Source organism: Miniopterus schreibersii (genome assembly GCF_964146895.1).
Source record: "Miniopterus schreibersii genome assembly, chromosome: 1".
Classification (NCBI taxonomy): domain Eukaryota; kingdom Metazoa; phylum Chordata; class Mammalia; order Chiroptera; family Miniopteridae; genus Miniopterus; species Miniopterus schreibersii.
Window position 1 is genome coordinate 151,514,131 of NC_138101.1, and position 19,855 is coordinate 151,533,985.

Below are 19,855 nucleotides of genomic sequence, written 5' to 3' on the forward strand. Positions count from 1 at the left end.
TATGGACATCCCTGTAATAGGCCAGGTTTCCATTGCCCTTCTACCTCACAACATGGCCAAGCCATTGGCCACTGCCCAGGAGTCTGTGAAAACCCAAACACAGTGGCTTTTCCCACTGTTTAGTTCTTAGTTCTTCCATCACGGCTAAGAAAACAGCATGCAAATCAGCCCACCAAGCAGATCACTTTTTACCTTCTTCAATCAGTGTCTTTTTGCTAGTCTTAAATGTAGCAGCTTTCCAAACAGGATGTTGTCCATTCACCAAGGAACTGCCATCCACAAACCAAATAGCTCTTTGTTGCCCAGTTGAGAGCTGTCCATAGGGCACTGTCCAAGTGATCACAGAATCCAGTAGCTCCTCACACAGTTCCAGAGTCCATCCTAGGGGAAAAGAGTCTCCTGTGAGTTTCTCCTCGCATTCCCAGGCAGTATGATTCCATACAAAACATCATATATGATTGTGGGGGACCAGGAAACTCTTCCTTAGGATTTTGTGGGGGCCCTAGAAACTATGCCTTAACTGACTGTGGGGAGCAAGGAATCTGTCTACCTTACATGATTCTGGGGTCCCTGAAAACTTATCTGTAGGTGATTATGGAGCGCCAGAATCTCTACCTTAGGTGATTGTGGGGGTCCAGGAAACTCACCTTTGGTAATAGTGGGGGTCCAGGAACCTAGACCGTAGGTGAATGTGGGGCAGCAGGATAATCTAACTTTGTTGATTGTGGGGCACAAGGACTGTCTGCCATAGGTGATTGTGTGGCCCAGGAAATTCTAGCTTAGGTGACTATGGAGAGGTAGGATGGCCTGCCTTATTTGTGGGGTGCCAGGAAATTCTACCTTAGGGGCTTGTGGAGATGTAGAAAATTCTACTTTAGGTGCTTATGGGCCTAGGAAACTTTGTTAAATTGATTGTTGGGGGCCGTGGAAACTTTACTTTAGGTGATTGTGGGCCAAAAGTAATACCTGGGTGATTTTGGAGGCCCAGGAAATTCTACTTTAGGTGATTGCAGGGGGCCTAAGGAACCCTACCTTAGGAGACTGGGGGTCTAGGAAACCCTAGCTTAGATGACTATGGGTTCCTAAGAATATCAATCTTAGGAGATTGAGGAAACCCAGGAAACTGTATCTTAAGAGATAGTGGGTCTGGAAAACTCTACCTTGAGTGATTGTGGGGATGGGGGCCAAGAAAATTGACCTTAGGTTATTGTAGGGACCTAAGAAACTAGAAGTAAAATGATTATAGAGCCCTAGAAACTTTACCTAATGTGAATGTGGGCCCAAAGAACTACATTAGGTGATGTGGCCCAGAAATCTCTACCTTGTGTGATTGTGGGCCCATAAAACTCTACATTATTTGATTGGGGGGGTCAGGACTGTACATTGGGTGAGTGTGGAGGGGCCAGGAAACTATCTAGGTGTTTGGGGAGGCCCAGGAAACTTTCTGAGGTAATTGTTGGGCCTGGAAGCTCTTACATGTTAGTTGTGGTTAAGAAACTTGACCTCAGGTGATTGTAGGGTCCTTGGAAACTAGACCTTAGGTTATTGTCATGGGCCTGGAATCTCTATCTGAGGTGATAGTCCAGCTTGAAAAGTCTACCTTAGCTGATTGTGGGGACCAGGAAACTGGACTTTACAAGATTGGAGGCTTGTAATACTTGACCTTAGGTAATTATTTGGGACCATGAATCTAGTCAGGGCCCAGGAAATCGAAACAAAGGTATCTTTTGGGACCTAGGAAACTCTGCCTTAGGTAATGTGAGGGCCACAGAAACTCTTCCTTAGGTGATGGTTGGGGGCCAGGAAACTTCACTTTATTGGATCGTGGGTCAAAAGAACCTCAACTTTAGGAGTTTGAGGGGTCCTAGGTAACTTGACCTTATGGGATTTGGGCACCCAGGAAACTCTACCTTAGGTGAATGTGGCCTTGGGACACTACACCTTTTGTGACCGAGGACCCAGGAAACTCTACCTCAGCTGATTTTAGGGCCCATGAATCTCAACCTTAGATGATTGTTGGAGACCATGAATCAACTCTTTGGTAATTGTGGGGGGCAGGCACTTACCCTTGGGCCCCAGGATTTTTTACTTTAGTTGATTGTGGGGGGCCAAGTTAGTCTACTTTAGTTGATTTGGGTGATCAGGATAGTCTCTTATTTAATTGTTGGAGGACAGTATAGTCTACCTTCCATGATTTTGAGAGTATGGGAAACTCTACCTTAGGTGATTTTGGTCCTGAAAAACTCTGATTTCATGCCCTGGAATCTCTACTTTAGGTGATTTGAGGATCCAGGAAACAAAGTTAGGTTATTTTGAGGGCCCAGGAAACTCAACGTTAGGTGATTGTTAGGAATCAGGAAACTCTACCTTCTGTGGTTGTATGGGGCCAGAAAATTCTACATTAGGTGATAGTGGAGGCCAAGAAACTTGACCATAGGTGATTGCGGGAGCCCAGGAAAGATCTTAGGTGATTCTTGTACATGGACTCTCAACCTTGGGTGATTGTGAGGCCCGTGAGTCCTGGCATTAGGTGATTGGTAAGGCCCTGGAAACTTGACCTTAGATTGTGGGGGCCCAAGATGATGTTAGGTGATTGTGCCAGTCCAGGATGCTTGACATTAGGTGATTGAAGGGACCCCAGAAACTCAACCTAAGGTGATTTTTTTTTTTTTTTTGGTAGAGAAACTCCAATTTAGGTGATTGAGCGGGCCCTAGAGCCTTCACGTTAAGTGATTGCGAAGGCCCAGGATTCTCCACCTTAGGTGATTTTAAGCGCCCAGGAAATTCTGCCTTAGGTAATTGCATAGAGCTTGGGATCTCTACATTAGGTTACTGTGGGGGCCCAGGAACCTTGACCTAAGTGATTGTTGGGGCCAAGATAGTATAGCTTAGTTGATTGTGGGAGCCCAGGAAACTCTTCCTTAGTTAATTGTGGGGGGTCAGCATAGTCTTAGTGGGTTGAGGGTCCAAGAAAACTGATTGTGGTCCCAGTACACTCTACCTTTGCTGATGTGGGGGGTGTAGGAATCTCAACAAGGTGATTGTGGGGGCCCAGGAAACTTGATCTTAGGCGATTGTGGGCTGTGGAAACTGCCTTAGTATGAGCCCAAAAATTGTCACAGATGAATATGGACCCAGGGAACTCTATCTTAAGTGATTGTGGGATCCAGGAATTTATACTGTAGGTGATTGTAAAGGCGCAGAAACACTGACCTGAAGTGATTGTGAGCTCAGGAAATTCGACCTTAGGTGACTATGGGGGCACATGAATCTGAACCTTAGGTAATTGTGGAGGCCCCAGAAACTCTCAAGTGATTTTTGGGGCCCCAGGAAATGCAACCTTATGTGACTGTGAGGGCTTCAGGCTACCAGACCTTAGTTGATTATGGGGGCCTATGAATCTATGAATCTCTATCATCAATGATTGTAAGAGCCCAGGAAACTTTACCTAAGGTGATTGTGGACCCTGGAAATTTTACCTTAGATGACTTGAGACCTAGGATACCTGACCTCAATTTTGTTTGTGGGGGCTTATGAATCTCTACCTCAGGTGATTGATAGGGGCCAGGATAGTCTACCTAGCCTCTCTTTTTTGATTATAGGGGAAGGAGGCCAGAAACTACCATAGATGATTGTGGGGGATTAGAAAACTGTCTCTGTTGTTTGTGGGGGCCCTTTAGGTAATTATGGGGAGCCAGAAAGCAGAGGCCAGGAAACTTGACCATAGGTGGTGGCGAGGGCTGGGATAGTCTATTTTAGTTGATTATGGAGGCAAGCATATTCTACCTTAGTTTATTTTGGGGGATAGGAAAGTCGACTTTAGGTGATTGTGGGAGGCTGGGAAACTCCACCAGGTAATTGTTGGGGTCCAGGAAACTACCTTTGGTGACTGTGGGGAGCAGGATGCAAAAGAACACCTAGGTGAGGGGTCCAGTTAGCCTGTCCCTGCATGGGGGCTCCTGGCCACTCCCATGGTGTTGTGACCTCCAGCTCTGAGGCTTCCGAGGCTTCAGGTCTCACTCTGGGAGGCTCCCCTGCCACCCTCTTTTCAGGAAGCTGTAACTGTCTTACTTCACTGGGAAACAAGTGGGAGCCAGGTATTTGGGGGTGGGAAACTGGCCTAGTGCTTCATTCTTTAATCCCCAGCCAGTTTCTGGTAACTGTTCCCTCCTTTGCTGCCTTTATTGCTTCTGACCTTGGCTTTATTCCATAGTTTTGTGAGAGAAAAACTTCACTTTTTCTGAAGATGCTCTTTCTACCTGAAGTGGGCTGAAGGTCCCTCAGCTCTGCTGGGTTCTACTTTCAGTTTGTTTCCATTGACATTAAATCTGGAAATTCCACACTGCTGACACCCTCCCAATTTTCTAATGTTACTGTTGATTACTGAATTGTAATGTCTTTTTAGTAGAGTTTGGGAAGGGAGAAAACACTATTTATGCTTTAAACCAAAGCTTCAAAATACATATTAAATTATATACTAATATATTTTTAAAACCTTGAATAAATAGTTGATTTCGTATTATCAACATTTCATTATCCTTTTATTGTGATAAAAGGATAGAACACTAAAGGACAGAAAGCTGTTCCATTCATTCCATCAAACCTAGTCTTGCTAACATAAAAATTTTAAATTCTGATGAATACAGATGTAAAAACTTAAAATGCAAGTACCATCTGCTGCTCAAAAGAACTAGGTCTCCTTGGAGAAATGGCTTTCTCTTCTTCACCTGGTTGTTTATATCAGCATGAACTCATGGTGAGTTTTGTTTTGTTTTTTTACTTTATTCAACAGGAGGAGAGTTTCCCAGACAACAAAAACACTACAGGAGTTCATCACCACTAAACCAGTATCACAAAAAATGTTAAAGGGACTTCTTTATGAAGAAAATATAGAAAAGAAAAAAATTTTTCACAAAGGCAAACATAACCCTGGACAGCGTGGCTCAGCTGGTTGGGGACTGTCCCGTGCACATGCCCGGGCTGTGGGCTCAGTCCCAGGGGGTTCATGCAGGAGGCAGCCGGTCAATGTGGCGCCCACATGGATGTTTCCCTCTCCCTCCATTAATGAAAAATTAATAAAAAAAGGCAAACAATAAAAGCACTGGATCAACCAACAAAGCTAGCACAAACGTTAAAAGGCAAAAGTAGGAAGATCATGTGTAATTACAACAAATCAAGGGCTACACACAAACATATACAAAAGTAGTAATAAAATGAGAACAAATGTGGAAGGAGTGATTTTAGGTGTTCAAACCTAAGTAGCTATCAACTTAAAATAGATTGCTAAAAATAGCTTGATATATAGGAACCACAAACTAAAAATGTACAAGAGATACAAGAAATAAAAACCCCCAAAGAGAACACTATAGAAAGTCATCAACATACAAGAGCCAGAGAATAAGGAACAGAAGAACTACAAAAGCAATCAGAATAAAATGGCAATAACTACATACCTATCAATAACTATTTCAAATGTAAATGGACTAAGTGCTCCAAAGACACAGGCAAATGGACATAAAGTCAGCACCCATGCATATGCTGCCCACGAGAGACCCACTTTGAAAGGCAGAGATGGAAAGAGATGGGAAAAAAAAGTAGGGTAGCAAAGTGTATCAGATAAAATAGCTGTAATAAGAACCAAAGAAGGGAATTTCATTATGATAAAAATATCTACTCCCCAATGTAGGAACACCTAAATAAATAAAGCAAATCTTCGTGGACCTAAAGGAAGAGATCGGCAGTAATACAGCCATAGCAGGGGATTCACCACCACATTGACATCAAGGGACAGATCATCCAGACAGAAAATCAAGGGAACAGTGGCTTTAAATGACACATTAGGCTAGAAGGATTTAATTGATAGTTTTAGGACATTTCTCCCAAAAGCAGAATATATATTTATCTCAAGTACACATGGAACATTTTCCAGGACAGACAATGTGTTAGGTCACAAAACAAGTCTCAACAAATTTAAGAAGACTGAAATCATATCAAGCATCTTCTCCGATTACAGTGGTATGAAACTAGAAATCAATTACAGGAAGAAAACTGAAAAACACACAAACACATGGAGGCTAAATGACATGCTACTAAACAATGAATGGGTTAATGAGATCAAGGAAGAAATTAAAAGATACCTTGAGACAAATGTAAAAAACAATGAACCAAAATTTATGGGACTCAGCCAAAGCAATCCTAAGAGGGAAATTTATAGCGATAAAGGCCTACCCCAAGAAACAAGAAAAGTCAATCCAACCTTACACTTAAAGGAACTTGAAAAAGAAAGCCCGAAGTGAGTAAGAAGGAAACAAAGATCAGAGCTGAAATAAATGAGTCTAATAAAATAGAAAAGATTGATGAAACCAAGGGCAGGTTCTTTGAAAAGAAACAAAATTTGTAAACCTTTAGCCAGACTCATCAAAAAAAGAGGGCCCAAATAAAAAGGGGAAAACTGACCACCACAAAGACAAAGGATTATAATATTATAATTATATGCCAACAAATTGGACAGCCTGGAAGAAATGGATAAATTCCTAGAAACATACACTCTTCCAAGGCTGAATCAAGAAACAGAAAATCTGAACAGATCAATAACTACTAACAAAATCGAATCAATATTAAAAACTCCCAACAGTTGGCCGGCGTGGCTCAGTGGCTGAGCGTGGACCCATGAACCAGATCACAGGGTTCGATTCCCTGTCAGGGCACATGCCCAGGTTGCAGGCTCGATCCCCAGTAGGGGGTGTGCAGGAGGCGGCTGATCAATGATTCTCATCATTGATGTTTCTCTCTCTCTCCCCCAACAAAAGCCCTGGACCAGATGGCTCCACAGGTGAATTTTACTAAACATTTAAAGAATATCCTTCTGAAACTATTTCAAAAATTGAAGAGTGAAGGCTCTGAAACTCATTTTACAAGGCCAGCATTCCCCTAATACCAAAACCAAAGAAAGATACCACTAAAAAAAAAAAAATATAAGCCAACATCCCTGATGAACCTAGATGCAAAAATCCTCAACAAAATATTAGCAAACTGAATTCAGCAATACAGTAAAAAGATCATACACCATGATCAAGTGGGATTTATTCCTAGGGTGCAAGGCTAGTTCAATATCAGTAAATCAATTAATGTGATACACTACATGAATAAAATGAAGCATAAAAATCATATGACCATATCAGTAGATGCTGAAAAAGGTTTGACAAAGTCCAACATCCATTATGATAAAAACCCATCAAATTTGGAATAGAGGGAACGTACCCCAACATAATAAAGGCCGTATATGACAAACCAACACCTAACATCCTCAGTGGTGGAAAGCTGAAAGCGTTGCCTTTTAGATCAGGAGCAAGAGAGGGCTGTCCACTTTCACCATAGTGAAAATAACTATTAGAAGCAGTAGCCACAGCAATCACACAAAAAGGGGGTGGGCAGGGAGGGTGAAAGGCACCTGAATTGGAAAGGAAGAGGCAAAGCTCATCCGCAGACATGATGCGATACAGAGCAAACCCTGAAGAATCCAGCGAAGGAACGATTAGGACTAATAAGTTCAGTAACGTAGCAGGATACAAAATTAATGTTCAGAAATCAGTTATACTTTAATATGCCAACAACAGACTATCAGAAGGAGAAATTAAGAAAACAACCCCATTTACAATTCCATCAAAATGAATCAAGTACCTAGGAATAAATGTAACCAAGGAGGTGAAAGACATGAACTTGGAAAACAAGACACTGAAGAGAGAAACTGAAGATATAAATAAATGGAAGGATACACTGTGCTCATGGAGACGAAGAATTATCATTAAAGTGTCCATACTACCCAAAGCAACCTATAGATCCAACTCAATGCCTATCAAAATACCAGTGGCTTTTTTCACAGAACTAGAACAAATAATCTTAAAATTTACATGGAATCACAAAAGACCCTGAATAGCCAAATTAATCTTAAGAACAATAAAATTGGAGGTACCATGCTACCTGATATCAAACTATAATAAGGTTATAGAAATCAAAACAGCATGGTATAAAAACACACATAGATAAAACACACACACATAGATTAATGAACAGAATAGTGTCCGGAAATAAACCCATAGTATATGGTCAATTAATCTATGACAAAGGAGGCAAGAATATACAATGGAGTAAAGACAGTGTCTTCAATAAACTGTTGGGAAATTGGACAGACACATGCAAAAAAAAAACACAACAATCACTTTCTTACACCATATATAAGAATAAACTCAAAATGGATTAAAGACCCAAAACCATAAAACTTCTAGAAGAAAACACAGTAAACTCTTTGACATGGCTTTTGGTAATAGTTTTTTTAGATATATCTCCTTGAGCAAAGGAAACAAACAAAAATGAGACTACATCAAACTAAAGAGTTTTTTCACAGCAAAGGAAACCATCAACAAAACTACAAGACAACCTACTGAATGGGAGAAGATATTTGCTAATGACAATCCGACAAGGGGCTACTATCCAAAACATAAGGAACTCACACAACTTAACACATACACACAACCTCCCCCCCCCAAAAAAAACACACAATGCAATTAAGAATGGACAATGGACCTGAACAGACATTTGTCCAAAGAGGACATACAGATGGCCAACAGACATGAAAACATGCTCAACATCAGTAATAAATCAGGGAAACGCAAATCAAAGCCACAGCGATATACCACCGCACACCTGTCAGGGTGGTGAGTGTGAAAAAGTCAAGTAAGTGTTAAAGAGGATGGAGAAAAGGGAGCCCCGGTGCACTGTTGCTGGGAAGGTAAACTGGTGCAGCCACTCTGGTAAACAATACGAAGGTTCCTCGGAAAACTAAACATAGAACTGCCATAGGACCCAGCAACTCCGCCTCTGGGTGTTTACCTGAAGAACCCCCAACACCACTTCGAAAAGCGTGTGCGCGCCCGTCAGCTGCAGTGCTTACAGCAGCCGAGATACGGAAGCCACGCACGTGTCCACCGACAGGCGTAAGGACAAAGGGGTGGGACAGAGTGGAACGTTATTCAGCCATAAAACAATGCAATCTTGCCACTTGCAACAACATGGATAGACCTGGAAGGTATTATGCAAATTGAAATAAGTCAGAAATACAAATACCACAATTTCACTTACAGGTGGAATCTAAGAACAAAATGAATGAACAAAGAGAGAAACAAGCCTGGTTGGTGTGGCTCAGTGGTTGAGCATCGACCCAGGAGATAGAGGTTCGATTCCCGGTCAGGGCATAGGGCGGGTTGTGGGCTCGGTCCCCAGTAGGTGGGGTGCAGGAGGCAGCTGATCAATGACTCACTCTCTTCATTGATGTTTCTATCTCTCCCTCTCCTTTCCTCTCTCTGAAATCAATAAAAACATTTTTAGAAAAAGAGAAACAAACCCATAGATACAGGGAACAAATTGATGGTTGCCTGATGGGAGGGGGTTTGGGGGACGGGTGAAAAAGGGGAAGGGACTAAGATGTACAAATTGCCAGTTTTAAAATCATCACGGGAATGTAAAGCACAGCATAGTCAATAATATTGTAATGACTGTATGGTGTCAGATGGGCACTAGACCTAGCTGGGTGATCATTTCATAAGGTATATAAATGTTTAATCGCTACGTTGTATACCTGAAACTAATATATTGTATATCAACTGTAATTGAAAAATAAAGACAAAATAAAAAGGTTTTTGAACAAGGATATAGCCCTGAGAAGTATTTATTAGTTACTCCAGGTGGCAGAGTTGTAGGATTTGGTGCCTGTAAAAATGAAAAGTGGTCCAAGGAGGTTTTAAGGTCATAAAGATGCAGCAGGGCAGGGCTTCTAGAGGAAGAGTGGAGAACATTCTGATTAACAGAGGAAAAGAATCCATCCTGGAAGTGATAGCGAGAGACTGGGGGGGTGTGGAGGAAAGGGGGAGTGTCCAGAAGGACCCCACGTTTACAGGGAAAGTACAACTGGGGGAAAATGGATGAGTTGGAAGCAAACAGCATTTACCTGGGAGTGCTGAGCTAGGAGCTAAAACTGCAGACAGACTTGAGAGAAGGTACCAGCAAACATGGCAGTCCGCGTAGACAGGGAGGGGCAGGTTACGAGGCATAAATGGGAGGGACCCCGTGCTCTACAGGCTGGTGGGGAAGAACAACTAGAAAGTGGTTCAGCCCAGCACCCCAGGAGTCCGGCACCAGCTCATCCTCTATGAGCACAGAACACGCAGCGTGTGCAACAAGCACCCACATGCTAAAAACAATGACAAGATCTCCACGGGGGAAGCTATTTCTTCCTCCTGTGGCCAGATCAGAGTCAAAAACACTCCCCCAGACTGGAAAGCTGCAGCGCTCAGCACTGTCAGAGCTGCTCTTCTTCAGGACATTGCTTTTTGCCACAGAGGATTAACATAGGTGTGTCCATCCTTAGTTTAGTCCAAGAACCTGAGAGAGCCTGGGTCTGGGCAAAGGCTCCACAACTCCTCCCCCCGAAAATGCTAAAGTGATAAAAAAAATACTCGAAAAGAAGGCCATCAATACACCAGAAATCAAGGAGATTCCTGGTAGATCCAAGACCACTATCACTACCATTCACTAACGTATATAATTAGCCAAGACAAAAAAAAAGTGAGATATAAATGTCTGGAAAGAAACGTTAGAACTAACGAGAGTTCAAAAATAGATTCAGAATCTGTATTAAATTTCTTTTTATGGTAGCAATAACCAAATAATAACTAACAGCGAAAACTGACTCTCTGACCTGGGAATGAATTGAGTTTCACTTGCAATAAAAATCATTTTAAGTAGAAAAGGAAATTTAAGACCCTAGTAGCTTTAGGCACAGCCACATTGTATGACTTCAGTGATGTCACCTGAACTGTTTCTCCACAGTCCGTTCCTACCCCAAATCTGACCTTTGATCTTCTGGGAGTCTTTCTTCCAGGCAGGCTCTCCCCGTGCATGGAGACACCCCAGCAGAGCAAGGCTCTCACCTGATTTCTACAGAAATCCTGAAATTGGGTCCTATGAATTCACTTAGGGAGGGGCTCGGTTAGGCCAGGTCTCGGTCATGTTCCTGATCTTGGGCTGGGACAAAAGTGGAGAGAAGTCAACCCCACCAGAACCAGATGATCTTAAGAACAAAGAAAATGAAGGTGTCAGAGGAAAAGGCTTCTGGAAAGACAAGACAGCCTCTCCAGATTCCATCCCCAACAGGATCAGAACCCAGAGTCGGAATACACTCGGCAAGAACACAGGGCCTATGTGATGAAGACCACAAGAGAACTAAATAAATGCAACAGCAGTTTGTGTTCTTAGAAGATACAATATTATAAAGATACTGCTTATTTCCTAATTGGCCTGTGATCCAATCTCATTCTAATCAAAATCCTAAAGTGATGTCTATTTAATGGATTCTTTATAAGCTGGTTTTAGAATTCACTTTAAACAATTCACAACAATAGCCAAGAATTTTTTTTTAACGAACAGTGGGGGGGGGGAGGAGGTTAGACTTATACCACCAGATATTCAAACGTACCATGAACATATAGTAATTGAGACAGTGCTATTGGTAGAGGGAAAGGTAACCAAATAGAGAATACATTCAGATCAGTAGGGAAAACATGTGTCTTCTATAAATGCTGAAATACCTACCCCAACCCTTTCAGAAGAAGGGAGTCCTACTTCACACTGCACTAAAAGAATTCCAGAATGGGTCAGTGACTGAGGACACAGGATACTTTTTATAATCTTGGGACAAGGATGGCATTCCTAAAAGAGTACCCAAACTCCAAAAGCCATAAAAGCAAAAATTTAGGATGAATCAACACTAGCAAGTATGTGAGGAGCTAAGCATTCCCTACCTTGGTAAAGTCTGGATTGGCAAAACCTATTTTGAATAATAAAATAGCCAAATTTTAATACACATAAACTGTGATTCAGAATCTCAACTGTTTCGAGGAATCCCTCCTACAGACATAATCGTGCGTGGGTGCAGGCTATGTACAAAAAAATTCTGTGCAACCTTGTTTCCAATAGCCTGTATGAAGGGAAAAACACCCTAAAATACACAGCCATGAAAGATGAACCCAGTTTATCTTGTCACAATACAGACCGCACAGCGACAGGACAGCCAGGCAGAGCCAAATGCTCTGAACAGAAATGGTACCTAAGGTGAGTCAAAAGAGCAGGTCCAGATTTTCCATAAAATGCAAGCACAACAATGACCAGGAAGCCCTGGAGAGACACCACACTTTTTTGGGAAAAACCAAATATTTAATATTTTCACTAAATTGTGTCAGTACAATTTTAAGCAAATGCCCAATGGAAGACTGAGGCCAGGAATTCATAGAGGAAACAATCTTCCAGACAACAAGGAACAACAAAGAGGTCTTTGCCGCCAGCCTTGCTGTCAGTGTCACTGACGGTGCCAGCAGCCAGTGTCATCCAGATCAACGAGTGTTCACCACATTATCTGATGATGCTCCGGACAGTTTCAACTACTAGTCACTGACAAACCAACAAAGGCCAGACAACCAGTTCCTCCGAAAGATTGGAAATACCACCCTTTGGGACATTAGTGCCTGTAGTGTTTTCTCTTTGGGCATCCTGGTCTCTCAGTCCTGGTACTGAAGAAATGGGCTTCAGGCCAGCAGGATCCGCTGGTGTAGATGGAATGACCTCCACAGCACCTGCAAAGACACCGATGCAGTAGGATTCCTTGCCACTCAATGTTTGTGAATATCTAGGTAACCACAGGGCCAACTCTACTCCTGGACCACCACCTCTCAAATAAGAGCTCTCTGCTTCACCCCACAGTGAACAACATACAGAGCACCATGAATGGGGTGCTCAGCTTCTTCTATCACCAATCCATCAGAGCCAAGAACAGTTGTAACTTTTTCCAGGGCTTGCACAGCCTGTGATCTTGAGTTTGCCAGAACCATTTAAATTGACCTCCTCAGCTAAAGCAGCCAAACCCAGCATGGCGGCAGTGATTTGGTCACTATGAGCAGCTGGCTTGGTTCTGTGGAACCAAACTAAAATGGAGTCACTTATGTCAGGGACCAAACAGACGTCAACAGAGGCTCATGAAGGAAGCTTAACCTAACCTTACAGGAATTTACAGCTCTTCTCAGAAATCAGCAGGGGATACCATCCTACCCCCAAATACCAAGTCTGTTCATGCCGTCTCTGGACTTGCTTGTTCCCATGACTCAGCTGCCCTGATCCAAATAGGAAGAGCCCTAGGCAACCAGTCAGCTGACAAAGCCAAATAGCATCCACGTTTACCCCATAAAACTCCCTTGGTCTTCGAGCAGCTTGAAACTCATCATTTCTGTAGCCTCAGTTTCCCAGCTCACAGGTCAAAGGCCTTGCAATAAGCTCATCTTTCTGCTTTGTTTTATTCATATGCGCAGTTTGGCTCTTGACAGTTCCAGTTGTCTTACAAATGGCTCCAATGTCTGCTCTTTCACTATCCTTAACCATGACCTTCGTTTTGCTCAGAAAATGTAATGCAAGATCAACAAGAGCATCTCTTGAGAACAGAATTCTCTTTGAGAACATTATATCCTGTTTTTAAAAATTGCTTCACTAAATTTAGAATATAGGTTCTCTCCTCTTGCAGCACGCGGTCCATCTGGACCTAGTCAGAAGCTACTATTTGATTATCGGTATTATGGGAGCAGGTAAACCAAATAAGCCTACCCTTAGCCTTTTCAACTCTGGTTATGCCAGAATTTGCCCCCTTTTGAATGGGAACCAGCCCTCTACCAACTCAGTCATCAACTGTTCCACCAAGTTCCCTAACTATTTGGTATCTAGATCTACACTAGTGACTGTGACTGTGACTGGCAATCCGTTTCCTCACTGAATTGACACGCACTGGAGAAGGCAGGCGTGAATACCGAGATACCCTTCGAGTTCAATGGATCGGTCGCACTATTTAACAAAGTTCTGTGTTAGTTCCCAAGGTCAAGATTTGTAAATATTTCAGTACACTTTTCTAAATCCTTCTAGAATGACCTGGAAGTGAGGGCTGGATGAAGCCTTCCTGAAAAGGCTCGATGTAAGAATAAGAGCCTGCGACGACGCCCGCTGACCTGGAGCCACTGCCCGCTTCTTACGGATCCTGAGCCTCAGCTCCGCCGGATGCTGGAGGGACACTGGCATTTGTTTCAGAATGGCGGCACCATCATTTGTAATAAATGATCACAGCCCCTTTTTCATCTGGAATTATTTTATCCATTCCTTTGGTTCAAGCCTTGTTCTAATAGCATCAGCAACAGCTTTGGTCGCAGAGATGTGGCCGAAGCAGACCTTGGAAGGCTTGTTCTGATCCCCGTGGGTGCTTTTCCTGTGGACGATGGCAGCACCCACTCCACAGAGCTACTCAGGGGTGGCAAGCTTGGCTGGGAATATGCAGGCTTGGAAAGGGCAGGTGGCATGAATGCTGGCTGGTGGCAGAGTAATGGTGTGCACTGCTGACCACTGAAGGGCATCAGAACAGGTCACTCTAAAATACGCCATGTTGGCATATTGATTATGTTGAGCTAAAGTTAGCAACAGAGAAATGGTACACACAAGAGTCCTCTACCCTTTAAGTCTAAAAGCAGGGCATAAATTTCCTGTGAGAAAGGTGTCCTTTAGTGCCAGGAAGGGGAAGATGCTTTTGTCACCGAAGATAGGAGTCAACACCAAGATGAGTCTGCACAAACTTTAGTTTCCCCCATATGTTTCCTAATCACTTTCCTCACTGTTAACCACCTCTAGAAGCCAAATCCCTCTCCTGTCTAGTCACTTCTCCACAATTTATCACCCTTTGTTAAATGGTATAAGTCCAAAAGCTAACTGCTTCACTGGAGTTTTCATGCCTTTTCTATGAAGTCCCCTGTAAAAACATTAATATCAACTAAGATTTGTATAATTTTCCTGTTAATTTGTGTTTGTTTTGTCAGTTTAATTCACAGGATTCAGGCACAGAGCATGAAAGGGTAGAGGAAGAGCTTTTCCTCTCCATCACCTTATGGGTGATGGGTTGACTGCAGAGTGGAAGAGGGAAGAGAAGGACTTTTTATGAGCTTCTGTATTGATTAAATGTTGAAAATAAAGAATTGTAAGGGAAACAAAAGAAAAAAACAAATGAGACTACATCAAACTAAGAAGTTTTTGCACGGAGAAGGAAACCATCAAAATGAAACGACAACATACTGAATGGGAGAAGATATTCACCAATGATCTGATAAAGGGCTAATATCCAATTATAAGGAACTCACACAACTTAACATCAACCACCTCCCCCCAAACAATCCAATTTAACAAATGGGCAGAGGACCTGAATAAACATTTTTCCAAAAAGGATATCGATGGCCAATAGACATGAAAAGATGCTCAACATCACTAATCAGAGAGATGCAAATTAAAACCACAATGAGACACCACCTCACACCTGTCAGGATGGCTTGTATCAGAAAGTAAATAAGTGTTGGCAAGGATGTGGGATTGGCACTGTTGTTGGGATTGTAAACTGGTGCAGCCACTATGGAAAACAGTATGGAGGGTCCTCAAAAATTTAAAACAGAACTACCATATGACCCAGCAGTTCTACTTTTGGATATTTATCCAAAGATACACAAAGCACCGATTTGAAAAACTAGAGGGTGTCCCCAAAAATGTATACACACTTTAACAACTGATAACTTAATTTTCACTCCTTTTCAGGTTTAACTGATTTGAAATAATGGGTGAAGACAGACTAAGCTATGAACAAAGAAAATTTATCCTAACGTGCCACTACACTTTTTTTATGGGGATATATAAAATATATAGTTTATAGTACAAAATCAGCAACAGTTGATGAATTGAGGGCACACAAATACTGAATGAAATGATTCTTTTTTTTCATTTTATAATTTTTATTTTTGTTTAAAGTATTACAGATGTGAAATGATTCTTGATGTTTGCGATTCTACTGCTTTGTGTTATCAGCAGTGCCTGGACTAGAACAGTCATCAGTTTGAAAACAGGCACTGACAAAAAAGTTATTTCTGTGGATTCTTTTAAATTTTGAAAATGAACTGTATATAAATAAACGACTTTATAATCATTCAAAGTACATATACATTTTGAGGGGACACCCTGTATATGCACCCCTATGTTCATTGCAGTATTATTTATTGAATTGAGAGAGAGAAAACATCGATTTGTTCTTCCATTTATTTATGCATTCATTGGTTGATTCTTGTATGTATGCTGACTGGGGATTGAACCTGCAACCTTGATGTATCAAGATGATGCTCTAACCACTGGAGCTACCTGGCCAGGGTCATTACAGCATTATTTACAATAGCCAAGATATGGAAGCAACCAAAGTGTCCACGGATAAAGAAGATGTGGTATGTATATACAATGGAATATTACTCAGCCATAAAAAGAATGAAATCTTGCCATTTGAGACAACATGGATGGACCTAGAGGTATTATACTATATGAAATAAGTCAGTTAGAGAAAGACAAATACCATATAATTTCCCTTATATGTGGAATCTAAAAAACAAAAGAACTCTTTGAGATCCAAGACAGCAGCAGAGTAAGTGGAAGTTACGCTCACTTCCCAGCACCAGACTGGAATTATAACTAAATTATAGACCAAGCTGAATACCCAACCGAAGACCAGCTGAACAGAAATCTTATAATCAAGCATTTATAGAAGAAGCCACATGAGACTGGTAGGAAAGGCAGAGATATGAAAAGGGCTGGTCCCACACTCAGGTGCTGCAGTTAAGAATTAGGAAAGGGTCCCTGCTGAGGAGCCGGGGGGAAGGGGTGGTGGTGTTCTCAACCCCATGCTGGGAGCACCAGTGCAGGGAAGAGGCCCACATAACATCTGGCTGTGAAAAATCAGCAGGGATTCTGTTGACCAGGAAGAGACAGGAGTACACATAAAAACCCAGGTGCTGGCCTCTTAAAGGGATAGCGCACAAATTCTTGTTCTCAGACACTCACCCTGGGCTCCACTGGAATCATACAGGGAGAGATTGGGTTGTGTGGCTTCATGGAAAGGGATAGAGTGACAGCTGCCATTGTCCTTGTGCTGAGGCCATCTTCCACACTGCCCACAGATGGCATCTTTCCTGGGTCAAGCACTCCCCTCTATGCCACATCAGCCTGAAGGGATGTACTAGCCCCATCCTCCCAACTCCCTCTGGTCCCACTTGGCCAAGCTTGCACCTTGTGAAGGAGGAGTCTGCTGGCTTTGGCCAGCCTGGGCCCACAGTGCAGACTTTCTTGTACGGCTCTCAAGGAGGTCCATTTTCCCCCGGAAACACCCAGACTGGTGCCACCTTCTTGTACAGAGCCCTCCCTCCATGGAGCCAAATATTAATCTGTTTTAGCCTGATGAACTCTACTGGCCTCACCCTGATGACTCCCCGAGACCCTGCTCCACACTAAAGGTACGCATGCCCCAGGCAGGTGGAAGCTGTCCTTGGTGTATCCTGAGACTTTTGTTGAGTGGCCTCAGACTCAGAACTGGTGCTGGGTCTATCAACTTGGTGAACACCACTCACCCTACCTGGTGACTCACTGAGAACCTACTGGATGCAACTCACATACCGCCAGAGACTCTTTCAATGACTGGTTTTAACAGGCAGCCAGCTGGTGGAGGCAGATTTCAGGGTGCCTTGGGTCTTTTGCTGACCTGACCCCAGGCTTGGTGCTGGTGGAAGCCAGACTTGGTGTGTAGCTTGGCCCCTCCCATGCATACCCAGGGTCAGCAGAGGCAGCTACGAACTGTGGAATGCTTTGTAGCTCTGAACAGGTAGCCCAGGGCCTGTCACAGATAGCATCTGACACTGACCTGTACTACTGGAGTCCCTTCCAAGAGGCTCCAGAACCAACACACCCAGTGGCAGGCTTTAGAGCACATCAGAGTATGACCCAATTAGCTTCACAAGCGGCACATCCCAAGGGAGATCTCAGCAAGCACCAGACGCTGCTGGGGTGAATTGTTTTGTGGATTAGCACCCACACAGCAGTTCATACACAGTGGTTGGGGTCGATCCTTACAATCAACCAGCTTGCGGGTTGACCCCATGCACAAAGGGGCCAAAAGCAATCAAGAATCAACTACAACACGAGGGTGCACATAAGCCATACCAGGGGCATTCATGGAGCACCTTGCTCAGGTAATCAGGAAGACTGTGCTACTGAGCCCCACAGGACACCTACTACATAAGGCCACCCTACCAAGACTGGGAGACATAGCAGATCTACTTAATATACAGAAAAGTACAGATGGGCACCCAAAGTGGGGAGACAAGGAGACATTCCCCAAATGAAAGAACTGGAAAAATCCTCAGAAAAAGAATGAAATGAAATGAAGGCAAGCAATCTACCAGATACAGATTTCAAGAAACTTAGTGAGAACTTCACCACCATAAAAAAGGACATGGGAACCATTAAAAGAAACAATCATAAATGAAGGATACAATATCTGAAATGAAGAATACTCTAGAAGGAATGAACAGTAGGTTAAATGAAGCAGAGGACTGAATCAGAGATTTAGAAGACAAGATAGTAAGAAACATTCAATCACAGCAGCAAAAAGAAAAAAATGATTTTAAAAAATGAGGATAGTTTAAGGGACCACTGGGACAATATCAAATGTAACAAAATCTGCATCATAGGGGGACCAGAAGGAGAAGAGAGAAAGGGATCTAGCACTTATTTGAAGAAATAATGACTGAAAACTTCCCTACTCTGGTGAAGGAAAAAGACACACAAGTCCAGGAAATGCAGAGAGTCCCAAACAAGATGAACCCAAAGAGGCCCACACCAAGACACATTGTAATTAAAATGGCAAAGGTTAAAAACAAAGAGAATCTTAAAAGCAGCAAGAGAAAGGTAGCTAGTTACCTACAAGGAAGCTCCCATAAGATTCTCAACAGACACATTTCAGGCCAAAAGAGATTGGCAAGAAATATTCTAAGTGATAAAAACCAAGGACCTACAACCAAGATTACTCTACCAAGCACGGCTATCATTTTAAATTGAAGGAGAAATAGAGCTTCTCAGACAAAAAGCTGAAGGAGTTCATTACCACCAAACCAGTACTACAAGAAATGTTAAAGGGACAAAGAGGGGGAGGACGCGGAAGGATGGAACATAGTTATAAAGAATAAAATGGCAATTAGTACATACCTATCAATAATCACTTTAAATGTAAATTGCCTAAATGCTCCAATCAAAAGTCATAGGATAGTTGAATGGATAAGAAAACAAGACCCATATATATGCTGTCTATAAGAGAACCACCTCAGAACGAAAGACACACAAACTAAAAGTAAAGGAATGAAAAAATATTTCATGCAAACGGAAATGGGAAAAAAAAAGGCTGAGGTAGCAATACTTAGACAAAATAGACTTTAAAACAAAGGCTATTATAAGAGACAAAGACAGACAATGGTAAAGGGATGAATCTAACAAGAGGATATAACCTTTGGAAACATTTATGAACCCAACATAGGAGCACATACTTTTGCTTTACAAAGCAAATCTTGATGGACATAAAGGGGGATACTGCCCGGCCGGGCGTGGCTCAGTGGTTGAGCGTCAACCTAGGATTCAGGCGATCGGGGTTTGATTCCCGGTCAGGGCACATGCCCGGGTTGTGGGCTAGGCAGCCAATCAATGACTCTTTCTCTCATCATTGATGTTTCTATCTCTCTCTCCCTCTCCTTTCCTCTCTGAAATCAATAAAGATATATTTAAAAAAAAAAAGGGGGGGGGAGATACTGACAGTAATACAGTCATAGTAGGGGATTTTAACACCCCATTGGCATCAATGGATAGATCTTTCAGA

General features: G+C 42.6%; 1 protein-coding gene across 1 annotated transcript in view; it reads right to left on the reverse strand.

The window, feature by feature from the left end:
• Positions 1 to 19,855, reverse strand: part of BCL2L10 (BCL2 like 10) — a 52,169-nt gene that overhangs the window by 25,311 nt on the left and 7,003 nt on the right. The window contains exon 3 of the mRNA XM_081149145.1: positions 193 to 381. Within this exon, the coding sequence (XP_081005271.1) occupies positions 360 to 381 (22 nt within the window). The 3' untranslated portion in view covers positions 193 to 359. The remainder of the gene's footprint in view (positions 1 to 192; positions 382 to 19,855) is intronic.